At 39.0% G+C, this 20,272-nt stretch overlaps 2 protein-coding genes and 1 non-coding gene across 5 annotated transcripts; 1 reads left to right on the forward strand and 2 right to left on the reverse strand.

Annotated features, from left to right (window-relative positions):
* Positions 1 to 519: 519 nt before the first annotated feature.
* On the forward strand, positions 520 to 14,934 carry RPA2 (replication protein A2). 2 transcript variants are annotated; one of them, XM_070949537.1, is made up of 10 exons: positions 520 to 595; positions 1,144 to 1,235; positions 1,317 to 1,418; positions 2,179 to 2,292; positions 2,625 to 2,699; positions 3,974 to 4,087; positions 4,348 to 4,461; positions 6,225 to 6,319; positions 7,277 to 7,362; positions 14,804 to 14,934. In XM_070949537.1, the coding sequence occupies exons 1-9, from the start codon at positions 580 to 582 to the stop codon at positions 7,359 to 7,361; spliced, it is 807 nt and encodes a 268-aa protein (XP_070805638.1). In that variant the 5' UTR covers positions 520 to 579; the 3' UTR covers position 7,362; positions 14,804 to 14,934. The 2 variants fall into 2 exon arrangements, with proteins under 2 accessions (XP_070805638.1, XP_070805637.1); XM_070949536.1 differs by lacking the exon at positions 14,804 to 14,934 and adding an exon at positions 8,867 to 9,345.
* PPP1R8 (protein phosphatase 1 regulatory subunit 8) lies at positions 11,940 to 19,863 on the reverse strand. Of its 2 annotated transcripts, none has more exons than XM_070949533.1 (7): positions 19,773 to 19,863; positions 17,789 to 17,849; positions 15,193 to 15,346; positions 14,777 to 15,039; positions 13,983 to 14,127; positions 13,580 to 13,644; positions 11,940 to 12,382 (listed from the first exon to the last, which is right to left on the reverse strand). In XM_070949533.1, the coding sequence occupies exons 1-7, from the start codon at positions 19,838 to 19,840 to the stop codon at positions 12,029 to 12,031; spliced, it is 1,110 nt and encodes a 369-aa protein (XP_070805634.1). In that variant the 5' UTR covers positions 19,841 to 19,863; the 3' UTR covers positions 11,940 to 12,028. The 2 variants fall into 2 exon arrangements, with proteins under 2 accessions (XP_070805634.1, XP_070805635.1); XM_070949534.1 differs by having other exon boundaries at positions 14,777 to 14,997; positions 19,773 to 19,841.
* On the reverse strand, positions 16,930 to 17,097 carry LOC139321520 (small Cajal body-specific RNA 1). The gene has a single exon (XR_011600796.1). It is a non-coding gene; the product is annotated as a small Cajal body-specific RNA 1 (non-coding RNA).
* Positions 19,864 to 20,272: the final 409 nt, after the last annotated feature.

Here is a 20,272-nt window from a genome sequence, read left to right on the forward strand (position 1 = left end):
TATGTTTCCCATTAATAAACAAAATTTCCCAAATAAAACCTGAATGCCAGTACAATCTTACAGGCACTTCAGCTTCTTTCCTATTTTAAGGAAATAGCCCATCCGACCTGGCTGGGGGTATAAAAAGAGCTGAAGAAACTACCTATCTATAAAGAGATCAGTTAGCTAAAGCTAAAACCGTTCACTTAATAAATTCCCTAATTTCCCCCAGAAATACAATTCTCAGAATATCAATTTCATCTGTGTGCCTCCTGAGAATTCTGGGAGTTGTAGTTCCGGAACTACAGTATTTTTGCATGCGCCACTCTAGCTTCTCTCTCTCTCTCTCTCTTTCTCTCTCTCTTTCTGCTGGCTTTCGGCTCCAGGCCCGCTCCTCAGAGGGCCCGCCCCTTTCGGTTTCCCCATCCATCGATTGGTTGGGAGAAAAGGAGGAGGTGGGAAAAGCCGGAGGATTGACCTATCCCGAGCGCCCGTGTGGGGAAAAAACGCGCGAGGGCGAAAGCGAGCTGTTCGGGGGGGGGCGAAAGCCGGAGTTGAGCGCGAAGTCTTTCCACGCGTGGGTCTTCCTATTTCTGCAGCATGTGGTCTGGTCACGGTGAGGGCGGATGGCGCGTTCTTGTATGCGGGAGTTCCGAAGGCCTTCCCCTTTTGAGGGGGGGGGCAATGGGGGAGAGCAACTCCCATCACCCACAGCCTGCACGGCTGTGCCTTATGGGAGTTGTACTCTTAAACTATTTTTCTTCTTTCGTTTGTCGCCATGATTACATTAAAAACGATGCCACTTATTTATTCGTGGTAGATTGCTGCCCATTTCACCTATGTGATCCTATGTATCTTACAGGAAAATAAATTTTAAAAAGCTGCATAAAATAAAATATAGGATCCGGGCATTATTAATTTCATTGTGTAAATGAGTAATTGGGTCAAATCTGGCAGAAGTACTCAAGGTGCCTTATTTTCTTCCCCTCTCCCCCCGCAGACACTCATGAGTCTCATATTTTTAGTTTTAGTTTTAGTTTAATATCTAATGAAGAAAAAAAAAAGTAACATAGGACATATTTCTATGCACTTTTGCTGCTTTGGAAAAAAATCAGAGGCTGAAAAATGCAAAGAAAAATGTTTTTTTTTCTATTATCTTTCCAGGAGGTTATGACAGCAATTATGGCAATATTAGCTATACACAGTCGCCTGGAGGATTTACATCGCCGTCTGCAACTCAAAGCGAAAAGAAATCAGTATGTACTTCTTTATATCCAGTCTATTTTCTGAAAAAGTGACAGTAAAAGGATTATAATGTAAAATGTTCATCTTTGCAGAGGTCAAGAGCTCAGAATATCGTTCCCTGTACAGTATCACAACTATTTTCAGCCGAACAAGTGGACGATGTTTTCAGGGTCCGTGAAGTTGAACTTTCACAGGTAATTTTCAAAGTTGCCTTTACTAGGTATACATTTTATTATTGATTTATTATATTTATTCAGTTTGTATGACTGCACATCCCAAAAAATGACTCTGGGTGGCACATAGTATTAAAAATAAATTAAAAAATAATTCCCATCATGAATATAAAAATTAAAATATGTAGCAGCTGAGAAGAAATCCTAGCAGAGCCGGGAGTCAGGACCCTTCATGCACTTGGGGTCCCAGGCCTGGGCAGACAATCTGGTCTTTAGGGCCTTATGAAAGGCCAGCAGGGTCTAATCTCCAGAAGAAGAATGTTATGTAGGATGAGTGCTGTGGCAGAAAATGCACACTTCCTGGGCTCCGCCAATCAGGGAAAGATGGTCCCTTAGGTAACATGTTTTCAAGACATGAAAGGCTTTAAAGATGATAAACGGCATCTTGAATAGCATCTGAAGCACAACAGCAGCTGACACACCTCACAAAATAGTGGCATTACATGTGCCGAGCAACTGGCACCATTTACCATCCATGCAGCCACATTCAATATCATTTGAAGCTTCCGAACACTGTTCCAGTTTTTAGTTCTGCCAACACTGCTATACAAAGGTTTTATTTAAATATTTCCTCTCTGGTATGACATGGTTTCATCTGATTGTGCCAAATCATGATTCATTCATGATGTATACATTTGCAGGGTTAAGTTAACACAAGGATTAATAGGAGATGCCACTTTACAATCTATTTATTGAAATTTGCATCTATTTCCTCATGCAGGTTATTATTGTGGGCATAATCAGGCATGCTGAAAAAGCTCCAACAAATATTCTCTACAAAGTGGATGACATGACTGCAGCCCCGATGGATGTGAGACAGTGGGTCGACACGGATGTAAGTGTCACACAGGCTTTGATATACATGAAAAGAGATAGTATGATGTGGCAGCTTATAGAAATGAGGTCCATGTTCAAATCCATACTCATTTTAGGACTAATAAGAAAATAAAAGGGAGGGCCATAAATGCTGCCTTGAGTTATTTAGAAGGAACATGGATTCTAAATGTAATACATTTGTTTCAAAGTTTGCAATTTGATCTCCCTTATCTTTGGTTCTCCATTGGGATAAAGTAAGATAATGGAATCCTGCCATTCTAGATTGATTTGCATTACTTTGCGAAACATTGCTGGCAAATGCCAAGAAATCATTGTCTCTTTTTATTCAAGGAGGAGGGTAGTGAAAATGTGGTCGTTCCACCAGGAACCTATGTGAAAGTAGCTGGTCATTTGCGATCTTTCCAGGTAAGAGCCGTGCAACAGAAACATTAGAAAATGAGAACTGCCACATAGTGCTGGATAATTCTGTTTTAGCAAAAGCACTGAATTAATTTTGAGCTCCCCCAACAAAAGACATTTAAGTGCTGTCTTCTTGTTTAATCTGTCAGATGAGAAGATGGCAAGTAAGTTTGTGCATGGGACATATGTGTGTTCCTTGACTATTGAGAATCTGTTTCATGTAGACATTTTTCTGTGATTTCAAGGAAGTAAAACTGTGTTTACAGTCCAATAGGTATGTTACTTTCCTTTTTTCCCCAGTCAAATAAATTAGCTACATCTTAAGCAAAATTATTTACTACCGGTACTTAGTTACTAAACAAGTTTTTTCTCTCTGTCATATTGCTATTTGCCTGAGAAGGAAACCAGTTTGGTTTAAAGTATTCAGCCAGCCTCAGTTAATGCAAACCAAGGTGTGGTTTGCACAGTATAGCTATAGAAAAGTATAATATATTTAAAAAATAATTATAAGAGTAGTGAATTGGACTCATGATGGTAAATTCCTAAGCATGAGAATAGAGAAGAACTTCAGTAAGTGTGAGTAAAAGTAACAAAACTGTTTTTGGAAGTAAATAGTGTCTTACAGAAAAGACATTGGTCACCTCTGAAAAACCCAGTTAGCATTCTAAAGTAAGTATTAGGCAGGAATTTATTGTTTTACATTATGGAAAGTAAAATGCTTTTACTTTCTTAGATTATAATGTTACTCAATAATCAGGTCTCTTATCCTAAAACTAAAAACCCAGTAAATTGGAGAATTAGGAAATTATTGGACAAAAACCACATTTTGCTCCCAGGTAAGTTAGTCAAAATTGTTAGAATTTTGGCTAACATTGGCTGTCAGAAAGACTAACATTACTTTTCCTGTGGAGAACAGAACAGAAATTTTAAAGGTAGATACAGCATGTGAAATTCATTAGAAATATTACTGAAGATGACAAAGATTTATATAATAAAGTATTCTTGCAATACTTTATTACTTGGAATCCTTAAAGAACAGAAACTTAAAATACAAATCTAATTTTTTAGAAGAGCCTAAAAGGAATAAATATTTAATAAGATTATGTACACTATTAAAAAAATATTCTTAGCACTGTTTTAAAAAAACATTGAATTTGCTGCTATGTGTACATGTAAAGCTTGTTTTTCCCTGTAATGTGAATATTTGGAATTTATTTTGAAAAATATATCTCTTGAGAGTTATTGGCCAGAATAAGTTTAGTGTTCCTTTAAAATTCCAGAACAAGAAGAGCCTGGTTGCATTCAAGATTATGCCCCTGGAAGATATGAATGAATTTACTACACATCTGCTTGAAGTTGTCAATGCACACATGATCCTCAGAAAAAGCAACACGGTATGTGGGCAAGCAAAACACACACTAATTCAGCCTTTCCTGGCCTAGTCACATATGCCTGGCTGGCTATCCTAGAAGAAGCAATCTTAATATATTGAGATGGTTCCAGGTTGTGGAAGGGAGCAAACTGATTGAAAATTGTAGAGAGCTTTAACAAATGGCATTGTTACAGGTAGCTAGAGCTCAATTTCTATTTTACACATGCAGAAATATACGTATTTACCCTAACCGGCCATTGTTTTTTTTCCCTTGACTTTTAGGCCCAATCTTCAAAAATGCCTCAGCCCTTTGGTGTATTTGAGACGAGCAGTATGTCAAATGTAGGAGGAAATGATACTTTAACAATGCATGGTCTCACACCGCACCAGAGTCAGGTATGTATAGTTACCAGGTCATGAATGAAGGCAAATATACATGTCCCAGGATAATGTTGCAAGATCCAATTTGAGTCGGTCTTCTGAGCTTTTGGACTCATGCTGGAGCCAGTGGTGGGTTTCACTTACCTTTGCTACTGGTTCGCTTGTGAAGAAGCTTCTGCGCATGCGCAGAGCGTATTTGATGACATCCGGGCGGGTGGGTGGAGCCTCCCACTGCTGCTGCTACCGGTTCGCCCGAACCGGGGAGAACTGGTAGCAGCCCACCACTGGCTGGAGCCCATCTTCAGAGAATAAGTCTTCTGGAATATGTGCTTTGGGCTATTCTGTGAGTTGTATTTATATGGTGTCTTCCTATTGGTTGATTAGTATATTGATGGCTGGCGATTGGCTGTTGTTTCCTTATGCTGCCAAGCTCTCAGCTCCTAAGTACCTGATAAGCTGGTGGTAAATGAGTACTCCTATTAACTGACAAGGGGCCCGTTTCCCAGGCTTCAATCATTACCCTGGCTATCTCTGTCCCTGCTCAGTCAACAATCTTAGTAGCTGAGAAATTGAATGTATTATATTTTTTGGAGTATAAGATGCACCTTCCCCCCCCCCGCCCCCAAAAAGAGGATGAAAATCTTATACTCCGAATGTAGCCCTGCCCAACCTCACAGAGATTTCAGAGGCTGAAAGAAGCCTCTGAAAGAAGCTTCAGAAAATACCCTCAGAAACGAAGCTTCAGAAAAAGAGCCTCTGAAAGGCTTTTATCTAAAATAATATGGCAAGCAACATAAGAAGAATCAGTAAAGGTTCTAACTAAACTATGTTAACAAATCTGGAGAATGACACAATAACCAACAGATGGGAAGAGTTTAATCTACATACCAATACCAAAGAAAGGAGATTGAACAGAGTGCAGATAGTCCTTCAGAATAAAAGCCTCTGAAAGAAGCTTCAGAAAAAAGCCTTTTTTTCTGAAGTTCTGTTTCAGGCTTTCAGTTGCAGAAAAAAAAGCAAGGCACAGAGCTCACAACCAAAGCTCACCTCTGGAAACAGCTGATTGGGGGTATTCCTGGAGGCGGATCTACCCACCAATCAACTTTTTTCTTATTTTCCTCCCCAAAAATTAAGGCCCGTCTTGTACCCCGAAAAATACGGTATGCCCTTGTTCATTGCAATGTGAGGCTACCAATGAGTTTAGGTCTTCTCATCTGACTGCTTGTTTGTGTTCTTGCAATCTGGTGGTTAGCTTTCTCCATTTACAAGATCAATTCTGGGCACAGCAGCAGATTTATTCTGTGAAGCTTCCTAAACATATCTCCATGTGCACTTACAAGAGTGATCGGATACTGTTATCTGCTTCTAACTAGTTTCACTTTTGCACACAAACCTCTCCATTCCTGGTATTTCTCACATGTAACTTCATTGCAATCCTGGGCACCTAGGTCACAATTAAGCACAACTAACTTTCCCGACCCTTTTTAAAACACATCAATAAAATCCTGAAGTGAAAGGTATTAAATAAAAATGGCCTGCTGGCACATGTACTTTCATTATAAAACTAAAACTCTGTACATCTGAAGAAAGACTGCTGTGACTGTTCATTTTTATATCGCTGCATGTTTTTCCGCTGTAGGTTGAAAACAGAAACTTGGATATTGACGTATAACATGGCTGTTGTATGACTAAAAGGGCTCTTTATTTTTTGTTAAAAAACTTAATGTTAGGTCTTTTCTGCATTTGCCTTTGAATAACTGAACTCTTGCTTTTTGAAGGTTTTGAATTTGATTAAAAGCTGCATGACAACCGAAGGGATAAGTCTTCATGATCTGAAATCTCAGTTGCACAATATTAATCTACAAACGCTCAAGTATGTAACAGACTGGGAAGTTAGGTTTTTGACATAATGGGCTGTTGGTATTCCTATATTAAAAGGAAGTCATATTGATTCCTTTCAAACCTGAAATCTACACCTGTGGTAGAGTATCCAAAGCAAAATTAGGATCAGGTTTATTTTTCCTACTGAGAGTATTTCAGAATTGTATTGCTATATAGCCAGGATAATGCAAATTAAGCATTTTTTACATTCCTCACCCTTTTGCATTTTATGTTTGGTTCTTTCAAACAACTTTGCAGCATCATATGCTCTCTCTTTTTGTAATCTATGTTTTGTTAATACTGTACACGAAAGAAAATGCCAGGTCACGCAAGGCATTTCTGCATGTTTTTCTTATTGTCTGACAGGAACTAAATTTGGTGTGGGGATATGTAAGATCAAAACGTTCCTCCAAAATGTTACCAATAACTCTTTTCCCCCTCAGACTTCCCCCTTTTTTCTTAAACTTCTTTGTAATACCTTTTTTGGAATAGTTAATCTCTTGTTACATGCATGCCTTTTGTTTTTCTCAAGAACATTTAGATTCGCTTCTTAATGAACATATTTTCTTCTTTTTATGTATTGCCTAGTAATTTTATATAGAATAGAATAGAACAGAGTAGAATTCTTTATTGGTCAAATGTGATTAGACACACAAGGAATTTTTTTATAATGATTCTACTTTTATCTTGATTTTATCCATTTTATCACAATTCAGGATTAGTTTGCATGCTATATGTTATAGCTTTGACTTTATTTTGGTTGGTAGCACCAACTGTGGCAATTTTAATTATAGTCTGATTGGTTTTGTATGTTTCCCCTCTTCATGTGATTTTTTCCTTGTTATGTTGTATATAAAAAGTATATTGTTCTATGCTGCTCTTTAGTTATAATAAAGTTTAAATTTCAAATTTTACTGAAGAAATTATTTTTTCCTTTCCTTCCATTCAGGAAAGCTGTTGAGTTTCTTAGCAGCGAGGGACATATATACTCCACTATTGATGATGAACATTTCAAGTCTACAGATGCTGACTAAGGTCTGATTGATTTATAATAATCTGGGTCCAAAGTTTTAACAGATCCAAGACTGTTTTGCCTGATTTAAGTCTCTAAGTACTCTTGATGGTGACACATAAGACTGAACGGGACATGAGGACATGTCTAGAACAGATGCCACCATCCAGCTGTTTTGTGGGGAAGGGGTGGCCATGGTTTCTTAGCTTTTGTGCCTATTTCTGTAAATGGAATCATCCTTTAAAAAAGTATTTTTTTACTGATATAGCAATAGTTTATTCGCAGTAGATATTCAATCTAGGATGCTTTGCATTTCACAAAAACTTTGGAATGTGAAAATGTTTTAACTTTGCTCCAGCTAAATATTATACTATGCAATTTTGTACGCCTGAAGCCCCCATGACTTTGTAAATCACATTATGCATCCTTGTACAATATTGGAGTTTGCCTAACTCAGAAATCCTACTTACATACATAATTATGTAATTTAATTTGGGGATAGATTATTTCACTGCAAATGGTAGGTTAAGATTTATTCTTAGTTTAACAGTTTTAAATTCAGGAGCAGAATTAACACATATCCTGGAATCTGACTTGATTATTCGTACAGTAATTATAGATAACAAGCATGTACAGAGACATTAATGTAGTTTACGTACTCAAATTCTGGCTGAGAATGTAAACATTTGTGAAAGTTAAGATGACAGTGTTGACATTTAATGCATGTAAAAATATAATAAAAGCTTGCTGTTCTGAAAATATCCTTGTTTAATTAGTCTCAAAGTATGTTAAAAGAATAATGTAAAAGCTTGGTTAGAATTACTTGGGTCTGTTGTGTGGATGCTTGGGTGGTTTAGGAGTGGGGAATTGTGGTGGGTGGGAGTGTGTTTGGGGAGTGTTATGTGTTGGACCTGGTCTTTGGGTGTTAAAGTGAATTTCGTTGTATGGGTATACTGTGTATACACGTACAATGACAATAAAATTATTATGTGAGGTGTGAGAGAAAGAGGCTGAAGACAGGCCCTCCCTAATAGTGCACAGAATATATGGTAGATGCAGATAAGACTGCTTAGTCTGGCAAGATTCTGTCTACAGGTGTGAAAACAATAAAAGAACTTAGTTGGGAATGTGCCCATGTGCTATTTTTGGTTTCAGAACTGGCAATTACTGATATATGCACCTCAAGTTGTTTGGATCAAGAGCATTTGCAGCTGTGTGAAGTATCTTGGGTTGGCTCAGATTTTAAATAATTTCTCTACTGATACTTTTGCATTCTACCTCTCTTCTGGTTTGCCCTTGTCTGGTTTAGAAGGGAGCGCCCCCCCCGCCCCCCCCCCCCCAAAAATTCCTCTGGTATTGAATTACCTTTACCAGCAGCCTTATCAACTAAAATTGGTATCCCACTTGGGAAAAGTAGAATGTTTCTTGCCCTTTATGAACTATCATTTTCATTTTGAAGCAAGATTTGACTTCTTTCACATCTGACATTCAAGTACTTCTCCATACATTAATTTGTTCCAATTTCAGATCACCAAAACACTTTGACGCAGACTACCAAAATACATGTCTTTCTCTTGGTTTATTCTGGCTGATGGGGATCCTTCATGAATTCTAGTGGTGTATATCCCAAGAGAAGAGATGCAGATGTACGGCCGGAAAAGAATAATCCAAAAAGGGATTTAATCCAAAATAATCCTTTCTGGAATTCCTGGAAAAATACTGCTATGAAGATCCACGTAACGTTTACATTCTGACACAATAATTCATCAATATTATGGCCCATTTCTTTAATATGAATGTTCAGTACAACCACACTTTGAATACTGCATATAATTCATGTCTCTAAACATGAACTATAATGGTATTGTAGACCTGAAAAAAACTGGCAAACGATTAAAGGAATGTAACAGCTTTTTTCCCCCAAGGAACAACAGAATTAGTACTCTACTTGAGAAAAAAGATAAGTGGACAGGAGAGAGAAGTATAAATTCATCATGTTACTAAAAGTGTGGGTACTGTACTTTTATAATCCTGAAGCTAAACGCAGAGAGAAGATACCATTTTTACACAACATAGATTAAACGAATTCACTGCCATCCAGAATAGGGAGTGCGGTCAATGTAATTTAAAGGCAGGCTTGAACAATCCACGAAGTTACCAGTCTTGTCTTAATGGCTTTAAGAAATCCTCAGAATTAATAAAGGTAGTCCTCATTTAGTGACCACAATTGCAACTGGTAACTCAATCGCTAGGTGAAGCAGTCACTAAGTGAAACCCTGACTGCTTATGATCTTCAGCTTTTCTTTGTTCTACACATCAGTAAACGCAAGGATTGGTTGTAAAGTTACTTATTCATCACGTAGTAACTGAATGATTGTTAAACGAGATCTACCTGTATGCATTCAATATCAGTGACGAAGGACAGCATGGGAATATCACCATTACATTCCACTTGAAAGCTTCCTAGAAGCATTAGCACAACATACTGTCATCCCACAAAACTTTCGTATTCATTTTATGATTTTAAAAACATTGTATAACATTTTGAATATTCTCGTTAAAAAAGAGAGCAAGGTTAAAAAAATATTAAATAGGATGGAATGGAAATTAGGTAGGGTAATTTTTACCGTGAAATCTGTGAATACACGTTAAACTCTCCATTTGGCAAAACAATCATTTAATTTACAGTATAATAAAGGTTACAGATAAAAAGCTCAACAGTGTGAAAAGGCCTATTACACAAATGTACAAATGTCTGTACAGAGCCCCACACACTTAATCCCTCCCCTCCCTGCCCCAATTTCAGCTAAGCTTGGCTTCAAAGAACTGAAAAGACAAGTTTATACTATCCCAGGGAGGTCAGGGCCAATGCTACCACATAGTAAATTCCCAGATGATGTATTTTGCAAGAACCAACTACTTTTTCTTAAATCTTACTTTAAAATCAAGCAAGGAAAAGTTCAAGTGTTTTAAATTCATCGCATCTTGAACAGGTACCCTCACAAATTAAGGAATCATTCCACAGCCTTGGGAAAATTAATAATTCAGAGAGATAAAATTGCAAATGAAATGAGAGGGGATTTGGAGTACAGGACAGAAAGTTAGTCATTAGCAATTTCTTCCAAGAATTATGTTACCTAACATAACTTTTTAAAATTGCATTTTTTAAGAGGCCCTACCATATAAAATGAAACAGAAAACCAGACAGTTCAAAAGTATCCATCTACTATAGACTCCAATGATATAATCTAATATACCACAGGGGGAACAGTTGTTGAGGTTGGGCAGAGGCAACTAATACAAGGAACTATTTGGCTCCAATAGTTACCGGTAAGTTATCTGATATAATACTTTTGTGGGGAGGTGCAATTTTGGATAACTGCAAAGTTTCCAAAATGACAACCATCTTCTATCTTGGCTCATTCAATTTTAATAAACATCACCAATTTTAATTGGAGAAATTAAGTCATGGATGAAATCTACTGGACCAAGTGCTTGAACATATGACACCTGCCCATTGTTGTGCTAAAGGATTGTGAAGTGCCCCTAAATACCCAGAATCAAGAACAGTGATGATCACTAGCTTGCAGTCTAGAACATCATATGGGACAATATACCTCCAATTTAATAGCTATTTGGGGATACACAGTTCATACATTGAAATCAATGGCAAAGTCTTGCTCCAAATATTTCGAATTAATGAATATCTTTAATTTTTTTTTTGTTTAGTTAAAAAGAAACTTAACTGCAGAATGATGGAGCTGAGTTTAAGCAATGATTTTAAAATGTGCAGTTTGATGTGAGAACTGGCTAACCATTCTTGGGCTCAACTTCAGGGTTACTCCATTAAGGAACTGCTTGGGGAAATAGCATTAATCTTAATTAACATGCTACCTTAAAATCATACAAGATTATTGCTGAATGTTTTACTCCCTGGTCCATCAACATAGTTAAATGTGGCTATTCTTGTTCTGTTAAGGACTGGTCATAAATTTCTTTTTAACTAAATCTAGTTTGACTACATCTGAAATGGTCATAATCTTTTCAGTGGTTCCAATCAAGAATGTCAAAAAACAATTAATTCCATGACCATTTCATTTGGTTTGCAGTCATAAAAATGATGATGGTAGTTTACCTCGCAAAGGATTCTACCTAGACTAAAAGCACTTCATAATCCTGAGATACAAAAGCAACACATGGTATTTGACTTGAATTAAAACAATTACTGATGTGTTTGTCAAAATACTATGGAAGTGTCAAGAAATTCTGCTGGGACCCGGGTTTCCTTTGAGACCAGCTGACCCAAAAAGAAAAGAAAAAAGAACTGGGACACTATCAGTAGCAAACCACCTGCCATTTCTACAGCTGCGACATATACACAAGGACAGTGCCCCTTAAATGCATGAATAATGCCAGAATCAACGTAACTGGGCCACTGTAATGTCTGGGTAAATGAAAAAGAACCTGCCAGGCAATGTGGTTCCACAGGCAGTGAGAGATATATTTTTGCATTTCATTTCTTAGACACCTTTTGAACTCTTCTGAAGGTTGGTTGTATAAGGGAGTCACAAGCCCCTCCAAAATCTGGCTATGATCCCAAGTCTGAGAGTTGTGGCTGCACTTGTACAGTTCCCCCTTCCCTGCCTGGCTTCTGGCTCCTGCCTCCCGGAAAAGATTCAGATTGGCTCTTCAGATCAAGAGAGAAGGGGTCGGCTTCTTGCCCGGCCAAGCTTCTTTTGCGTACTTCTTTTTCTTGGGCTCATTCACAACTTCGGGATTAAAGACAGCAGGGTTGGGAGCTGGGTTCATGGCAACAGTGGAGGGGGCAACCGGAGTCAAGTCTACATCTGGGGCAAGATTAGGATAGGGCATTGGTAACCCCCCAATGAGCGCTGTGCCGTGAATGGTGTGGGTCTGGGCGCCTGCCTCATTGTGGGTGGGAGGCAGGCCTCCATACAGTCCTCCACTGTAGGGAAAGTTCTGCATGCGACGTGTTGCAGCCTCATCCACAGCCAGGGAGCCAGAATTGTCCATCCGCTTCTTCTGTCGAGAAACAAAACACACGGAATTAAAATATGCCCCAAATGCAAAGACATTTAGCAGAATCTCAGCTTTTGTGAGGAGGTGGATCTCCAGAAGGGAGTGGGGTGCATGCCAATGGAGTAAGAGGCTACTCAGCCCAGATATCATGTATGAGAGGGTGAACACAACCCCCCCACCAAAGTTCACAGAGTATACTGTAGACCAGGGATGTCCAAACTTGGCAACTTTAAGACTTGTGGACTCCCAAGGCTGGCTGAGGAATTCTAGGATTTGAAGCCCAACAAATCTTAAATATTGCTGGGGTTGGACACCCCTGCTGTAGATGCAAATAGGAGAGTCTTCAGTCTGGCAAGATATTTTTCTATAGATGTGAGCAATAAGGAAGAATGAACACATGTTATTCTTGGTTTGGGGCCTGACAATTTTTCCACTTCAAAATACCAACGTCTCATTGTTAGCAGGGTTAAAAACAGAATTAAGTCATGAATTTCAGTTCCCTGCACTTTCCATTTTTATCAAGTCAGTAAGCTTATTCTGTCACAGTTGTATCCTAGCAGCTAAAACCTCACACGGAACTATTTTAATTCACAGCTGACAATTTGATTCTGCGTGAATCTATTTCTTTTTTTAAAGTTAGCTAACCCTGTGTTCAGTGCTGCATGGGTAGAGTTGAATTTCTGACCATTACCGAAGAAATACTTCTTAATTTTCATGTCAAAGCAAGCTATGAACTATGGAAATGAATCTTGATTAAAACTTCTTCCTGGCTATGCAGAAAAGGAAGGGAGAATGAGGGCAATCATCTGTGTTTCTGCAGTCTAGTAACCAGGGGAAATGGTTGTTATATAAAATGGAATTCAGAAGCTTTTCATCTGGATGACTTTTGTATTATATTTGTTATTTTTCACTTTGTGGAACAAAAGATGATTGTTGATGAATTCAATTCTTCTTTTGTTCTATCAAAACCTAATCTTATTTCTTTACATATTTCTGTCCTTGGCAAAAATTAAATATAATCTAATTGGCAACATAGTCCACTGGGAAAAATGTAATTAGGATCCGAATGCAAGTTCTGATACTGACAGCATATTTGTTCTGATTTAGCAGTAATAAGAATCAGAGTGTTTAGACTATGCCCATATTATTTAGATAAACTAAATAGCCATATCAGCTATATTTTTCAATTTAGTTACATACCTTCACTGGAACTACTGCAGTCTGTACCATGTTTCTGAAACGCCCAACGGAAGGGTCCACGTCCTCTGTAGCAGTAAGAGTTTGAAATACAGCAGTTAATCATAAATGGAATCTCAGAAATATATTTAGCACTGAAAGAATTTAATCCAAGTCTTTCCAAAAGTAAGTTAATTATCTTCTTTAGGAAAGTATCTATATATTGATACTTGTTTGCATGCAAGTAACAAGGCAGGCAGCGTTCTTTAGGAACAATCTATGGCTCCACCGGGAACAGTGATGGGGTACCCTTCAGACGTTTTGCACTATAACTGCAACTCTTGACCATGGTAATCAGAAGGGATGAGTTGTAATTCCAACCATCAGAAGGGGACTGGGTTGCTTATTCCTGGCCCACATTACTCACCTGGATTAATGATTTCATCGTCATCGCTGAATGTTACTCTTGAGTTCTTTCGTTTTCTTTTTGGTCTCTGGATATCCAAATTCCCTTCTTCTATTGTCAATGTGGAAATCCTCTTGTTATGGGCCGTATTGAACTCTGTCAGGTTCTAAGATGTCAAAGAGAAAGAGATTTTCATTGTAGCACAGATTAAAGGATTAACGATTTGGGGCGATGAAAACTGTGCTTTAATTTCCTACTCTGTTGTGTCAGTAATCTTGATATTTCTGGAACAGACAGAACTTTATCCTTCTGTGGGGTTTAGTAAGAGGGAAAAAGAGGCATTGTAAACCTCTGGGGGGAAAAATCCTGGCCAAATTTTTTGGAAGAATATTGGGGTTTATGATATGGCAAAGCTTCAGGCGTCCATTCTGTCTCTTAAAACCTGCCACCAAAATGTAATTTTGAAGACGTCAGCCCCACTTTTTGATAGGGACTACACAGCATTTAGACCCTAATCAAGAGGAAACTTCGATAGGGGATAAAAGCAAACTTGAGCAGCTCTTGGTTTAGCCCACTAAAGAAGATATCCCCAGCTAAAACAAACAATAAGAATCTGGTTGGAAGAATTTGGTCACTACTACTTTTCTCTTGTCTGGGGCCACCACAGCAAATTTGTCACATAGAACCCTCCCTCCCCACTTTTAAGGATAGCACAGCTCTACTCGGGTGCTAGTGCCAAGCCACAGTTCAAGTCCCCTTCATAAACTAGATATGCAACATGGGTACCACAATGCAGGTGAAACAACTGTGCTCACATCTAACTCTGTCTCTTCCTCTGGCAGGCCAAGCAAGCCCTTGAGTTCGTCATCTTCACTGGTCATCTTCTCATCTCCTTTCACTGACGAGGGCAATGTCTGAGGCTTTTCTCTCAAGGTGTAGGCCCGCGTGGAGGCGCCAAAGGAAACCGTGGAATCAATGGGAATCTGTTGCGGCTTATGAGGCTCCAAACGAATATGGCCCAAAAACGTGCCATGTGCTATGCATTTTAGAATAAGGAGGAGAGGAAAAGCAACAAATACTAATCATGTTACTAAAATATTACTTAAAGCACAGTCTCTTTCCTTAATTTTAGTGTGTGCTTCCCTCTTAACCAGTGCCCCATACTATCTAGTTACTTTAAAAACACTTCCACACCCCATCAGGATGTCCTAGACATTGTTTGTCAACTTACTGCTGTTCAGGTCTATAAGAAAAACTCTCTTCAGATGTTTATGGTAGACCAAAGCAGCATGGACCCGAGAGCATGACTGGTGATCTATGGTGAAGTCGCACAGGTCGGGGTTTCTCCCAAAGAGATAGTATTTCTTCTCATCGATGATCAGTTTCTGTGACAAGGTATGCAAAGACAAATGGGTGGATATTTTTGGGGAGGCCTATACTTTCTTAAAATCATGGGCCTGGGTATAAAAAGGGGGAGATCCTCATTATGCCATGAGAATAAAGAAAAAAGGCAATCAAAAGACTAGCAATTGAAAAATGTGTCATGTTTCATGTTTTAATTTTCACATTGGCTTAACCACAGGTGGCCATTTTTCATTGTATTTTAGTTAAAAATTTAAGGGTTGGGTTATCCGCAAATATATACAGGTTCTTGAAAATAATTGCACATAGTCCTCAGATTACAATGGCAATTGGGGCTAGAATTTTCATTGCTAAGCAAGGTGGTTATAAAACGTGACATCATATGACCTCATTGCTTAATCAAGAAAAGAAGCAACCTAGAATGAAGGAGAAATTTCCTGACAGTTAGAACAATTAATCAGTGGAATGACTTGCCTCCAAAAGTTGTGAATGCTCCAACACTGGAAGTTTTTAAGAAGAGATTGGATAACCATTTTTCTGAAGTGGTGTAGAGTTTCCTGCCTAAGCAGGGGGTTGGACTAGAAGACCTCCAAGGTCCCTTCCAACTCTGTTATTCTGTTAAATACACTAAGGTGGTTTGTTCATATAAAATAATGGAATCAAACTGTAAAATAAACTATGAGGGAAGGTTGAATGGATCAAGAGTAAAGGAAAATCTGAGAAAGGTAATAGGATGGGATCCTCAAAACTGATATATCTCAAGAACAAAAGAATACTATGTTGGGTATGGACATGGTGGAAGTCAGCTTGCTTTGTAAATATATAGAGAGGAGCAATTTGCAACATCTGCTGGCTTCTCCAGTTGTAAAGCATGTATCGATCACATGACTGTGGGGATGTGCTAAACAGTCATAAATGGAAGGACTGGTCGTAAAGTTATTTTTTGAACACTGCTGTAACGTTGAACAGTTACTAAACAGGGCAGCCATTAAGCAAAGTCTACTCATATTTGCAGATAAGACAGTCCATCAATGTCAAACCCACTTTTGTGGATATATTTTGAACTTAAAATTCTTGGTTTATCTGCAAGTAGATAGGGTAATTAATCAACATACAAATTTATTAATACCATGTGACACTGCTTTTCAGTATGGGACAATTTCTAAATTAGGGGTCCCCAAACCCTGGGCCATGGTCCATTACAGTGGCCTATTCGCAATTGGGCCGCGGGCCAGCACACAGGCATGCATGCAGCTCAACTTGCGCAAATGGTGGGCCAGTAGTGTCGAGTTGTGTGTGCATGCGCGTGCGCACCAATCGGCCGCTCACACGAGTCAAGCAGCGTGCATGTGTGGCCTAGCCTGCCATTTGTGCAGCCCTGTTCCCCTCCCCTGCCAAGCCGCAACAGTTGGGGACCACTGATCTAAATGACAATGGTACCTGCATAAAAAATAAATTAACTATCAATTCAGCAACTTTACAAATAAGTATAAGAAGTCGGCAAACTGATGTTCCAGAGTTACTTAAGTTATATAAAAAGAAATGGGAAAGCAGAAAAGCTAATAATTATTTTGCCATTCTTGAAGGCATCAACCAATGAAAACTCATTTGTGCCTCTGAGTTATAACCCGGTGTGATTCTCCACACATGGAGCTTAATCACTTCATGGCTTAACTTTGATGTTGCACTTTTTAGACCCAGCCAATCACTAGTTTCACCTTTGAACTCTAAATGAGAACTAAGGCACAGATGGCTTGGTTAGTATCAAGTGCTTAAGAAGTCTGTAGAAGCGAAATAGCACCATAATTTGCAGTTATACTTTGATAATACATTCTTCTTAAGAAGTGTTCCATCCCATTTTTGGGATATTTGGACAAATCAGAGAGTTATCAGAAAGTGCATGAGTCACTTGCTTAGTCCTTATACTGCTCCCTTCTTTCTTGTCACACTGCAATTAAACCAGGAATGATTCAATTAATTGTAGCTTTCAATTACATCCAAATATAGATTCTTAAAGTAGCAGCAACCAAGGTTCTTTGGTTTGGAAGAGAGACAGTATTGCAATTGAGAACAAACAATATAAGAATGAAGTACTCAAACACCTTCTAACCAAAGACATGAATGCTGAAAATCTGAAATCTTGCAAAAACAGACTTCTGCACAAAAATAATCATTCTGGATCCAAATAGTAATCCAAATTATTAAAAACAATAAAAGATATGGGTGCACATTCATACTTAATAGTGTAAAAGCACCATTATCTTTGAATATTTGGATGCAAATAGCCACATACAAGTCCAACAGAAAAAAATTCAGATGGCTTGCTAGAAATAGCCAAGACAATCTAAAACTAAAAAAAGGTTTTAGATATTCAGTCTTTCTTCTTGCCTGTGATAAGCTCTACAGCTATCCAGTACTGTATGTCACCTGGCTTGTATTTAAATTTTCTGAATCTATTTTCATACCTCAATAAGTTTGTCTCCTTTGACTACATCCAAGTGCAACCCTGGTGGAGGCTTTCCTGCCCTAGGAAACAAACACACAAAAAATATTTTGTTTAAGAATGCTTAAAAGTAGTCTTTGGAATATCTGAAGTTATCAACAGATGTAAAATGACCACCAATTGCTCTGATAGGGAGAACCTGAACTTGGGTGCAGAAAGTCAATTATGCTCAATGCTGACCCTAATGTTTAGTTTAATTGAGCATTCATGAGTAGAGTTTAGATATATAACAAATTATGAATCAATTGCCTTAAGATGGTTGCCTGAAAAGGGGACTGAAAATTCATTAATTTGGGCCTACAGATCATGAAATCCCCAGTTCATTAGGAATATGATTCCAATTGTTTGGAAACAAAAGTGGCATGTCCTATGTATGGATTTCCTGGAAGCATCTATAAAACTAGTGAGAAACCGCATGAATCAGAATTATTACTGTGCTCTTTGGCGACAGTATCTACTTGGAGAAGTTATTTATTTATTGAATTCAGCATATAAGGAAACAAATGTGTCTACAAATAGAGTCTTACATATTTCTGTGAAGTATAGGTTTATATGCCTGATTTAGAGTGGATGGCATGTGGCTGAGAGACAAAACTACATAACATGACTACATAACTACCTAACATCTCCTGTTCAGATCTTGCCTCTGCTACAAAGTATTTTAACTTTTATGCTCTCCCAAATCTGCTACATAAACAGTTGTGTAGCAGCTAAAACTGTTAATATATGTTAAGCTTTTTGAGCACTCAATATTTCAAATGCTTATTGCAGTTATTTTTGGATGCACATAGTTACCACTACATAAAAAGACACAATCTCCAAGGCTGGCGTCAGAGTCCCTGTAGTGTCCTGTCATTAGTTTAGGTCAAAACAATGGATATGATACAAATGATTGTTTTGGTACAATATAGACAACTTTTTATCTTTGAAATGCCAATCTCGCTCTCTAAAAAAACCTGGGTGGATCTTGTATTACAAAATCCTTGAGCATATTTGCATTTTTAAGGCACATTTTGACAGCTCTTCAATTGCAGCTTTAATCTCTCTCTTTCACATTTTTTCTGTGAAGTCTAGCAAATACACAGAGAGGTCTACAATAGATCTTTCCCAACATATTCCCAAGCTAAGCTATTTGAAAAGAATAAGCCTCCAAATCCCACAATTTCATAATAATTATTTAAATCACATAAGTGACACAGTTGATAGCCAGGTTGAAACTCAAATAAACTTTCTACTTGGCAACTACTTTGATCTAAGGAATACATATTTGTATACTGTACACTTCAGTTACCACTCTGTCCATTATTCAGATTCTTACAACTGAGGCAAGATTTATATCCAGATATCCCAAATGAATGTCCCTGCTGCCGAAATCAACTTTCCCACCACAATCTCATTTTGTAGGTTTATATGTAGGACTTCAATAACATACCTAGGATGAAAGCATATTTTGATTTCTCCCAGGCTCAGAGATTTTAAAGTAAAACTTATGTCATTTGTCCATACTCAGCAGTCTACTCTCTCTCATTTCCCAAAGACCGTTCAGTAGCCACACAGCCTGCCCTTTATCCATCATATCGCGTCCTATATTGAACTTCTTCGCCATCCCTATTCTGAGGCACATCAATAAGTAGCAAGCCCTCTCCTCAGGACCAGAGGCATCCTTTGAGGTCGAAAACATGAGTTCTGCCTAAGCTAAAAACACTTTCCCTCCCCCCCACCATCCCAATTATTTCACATACGAAGCGCGACACTGCAACGCTCAAAAGGACCAATCTTGAGGGGATTCCCTTCAATCGGTCCTCCCTTCCAGGGGCTGCTGCTACCCCCCCGCCAGTCCCCGGACCCGCTTCCCCTCTTTTAGGATGCTGCTCCGCCTCCCAAGGAAAACGCAAATCCCCTTTGCAACGGCCAAGTCGGCCAACGGCACACGCCCCCACCCTCACCAGGTCGGGCAGTCAAAGAGTGGGAGGCTACCGCCGCCGCCACCGGCAGAGTTTGCGTTCGCCGCCATCTTGTGACTGCCCCCATTCAGCTGGGCGCGGGGCACGCCGGGAAGTTGGAAGACCTGGCGGGAGGGTTTGCGATCCCAGCATGCATCGCGCCCAGGCGGGCAAGCGAGGGTGAGTGGAGGAGGGGGGGAAAGGAGTGGGGAGAGACAAGCCGCAGAGAGGATGGAGCGTATTCTGTCTTAAGCGCGAGCGCGGCGTTCGGGGGCGACGTCACAACGACGCTCCTTCCAAGAGCGGGAACAGAGAAGCCGTCGGGGAGGGAGGCCATTTTATACTCGCGGAATTCAACCTGGAGTGGGGGGGGGAATGGGGGGGTGCGCGCGCGCTTGCCTCTTGTGTGGGCCCGCGCTCTTTCTCCTGCAATCTGTGGCGGTGGTGTTTTGTTTTTTTTTTGTTTCCTCCGGCCATTTTTTTTTTTAAATAAATGTGCAACT

Source organism: Pituophis catenifer, unplaced genomic scaffold (assembly GCF_029215685.1).
Source record: "Pituophis catenifer annectens isolate HBS135680 unplaced genomic scaffold, rPitCat1.0.hap2 SCAF_9, whole genome shotgun sequence".
Lineage (NCBI taxonomy): Eukaryota > Metazoa > Chordata > Lepidosauria > Squamata > Colubridae > Pituophis > Pituophis catenifer.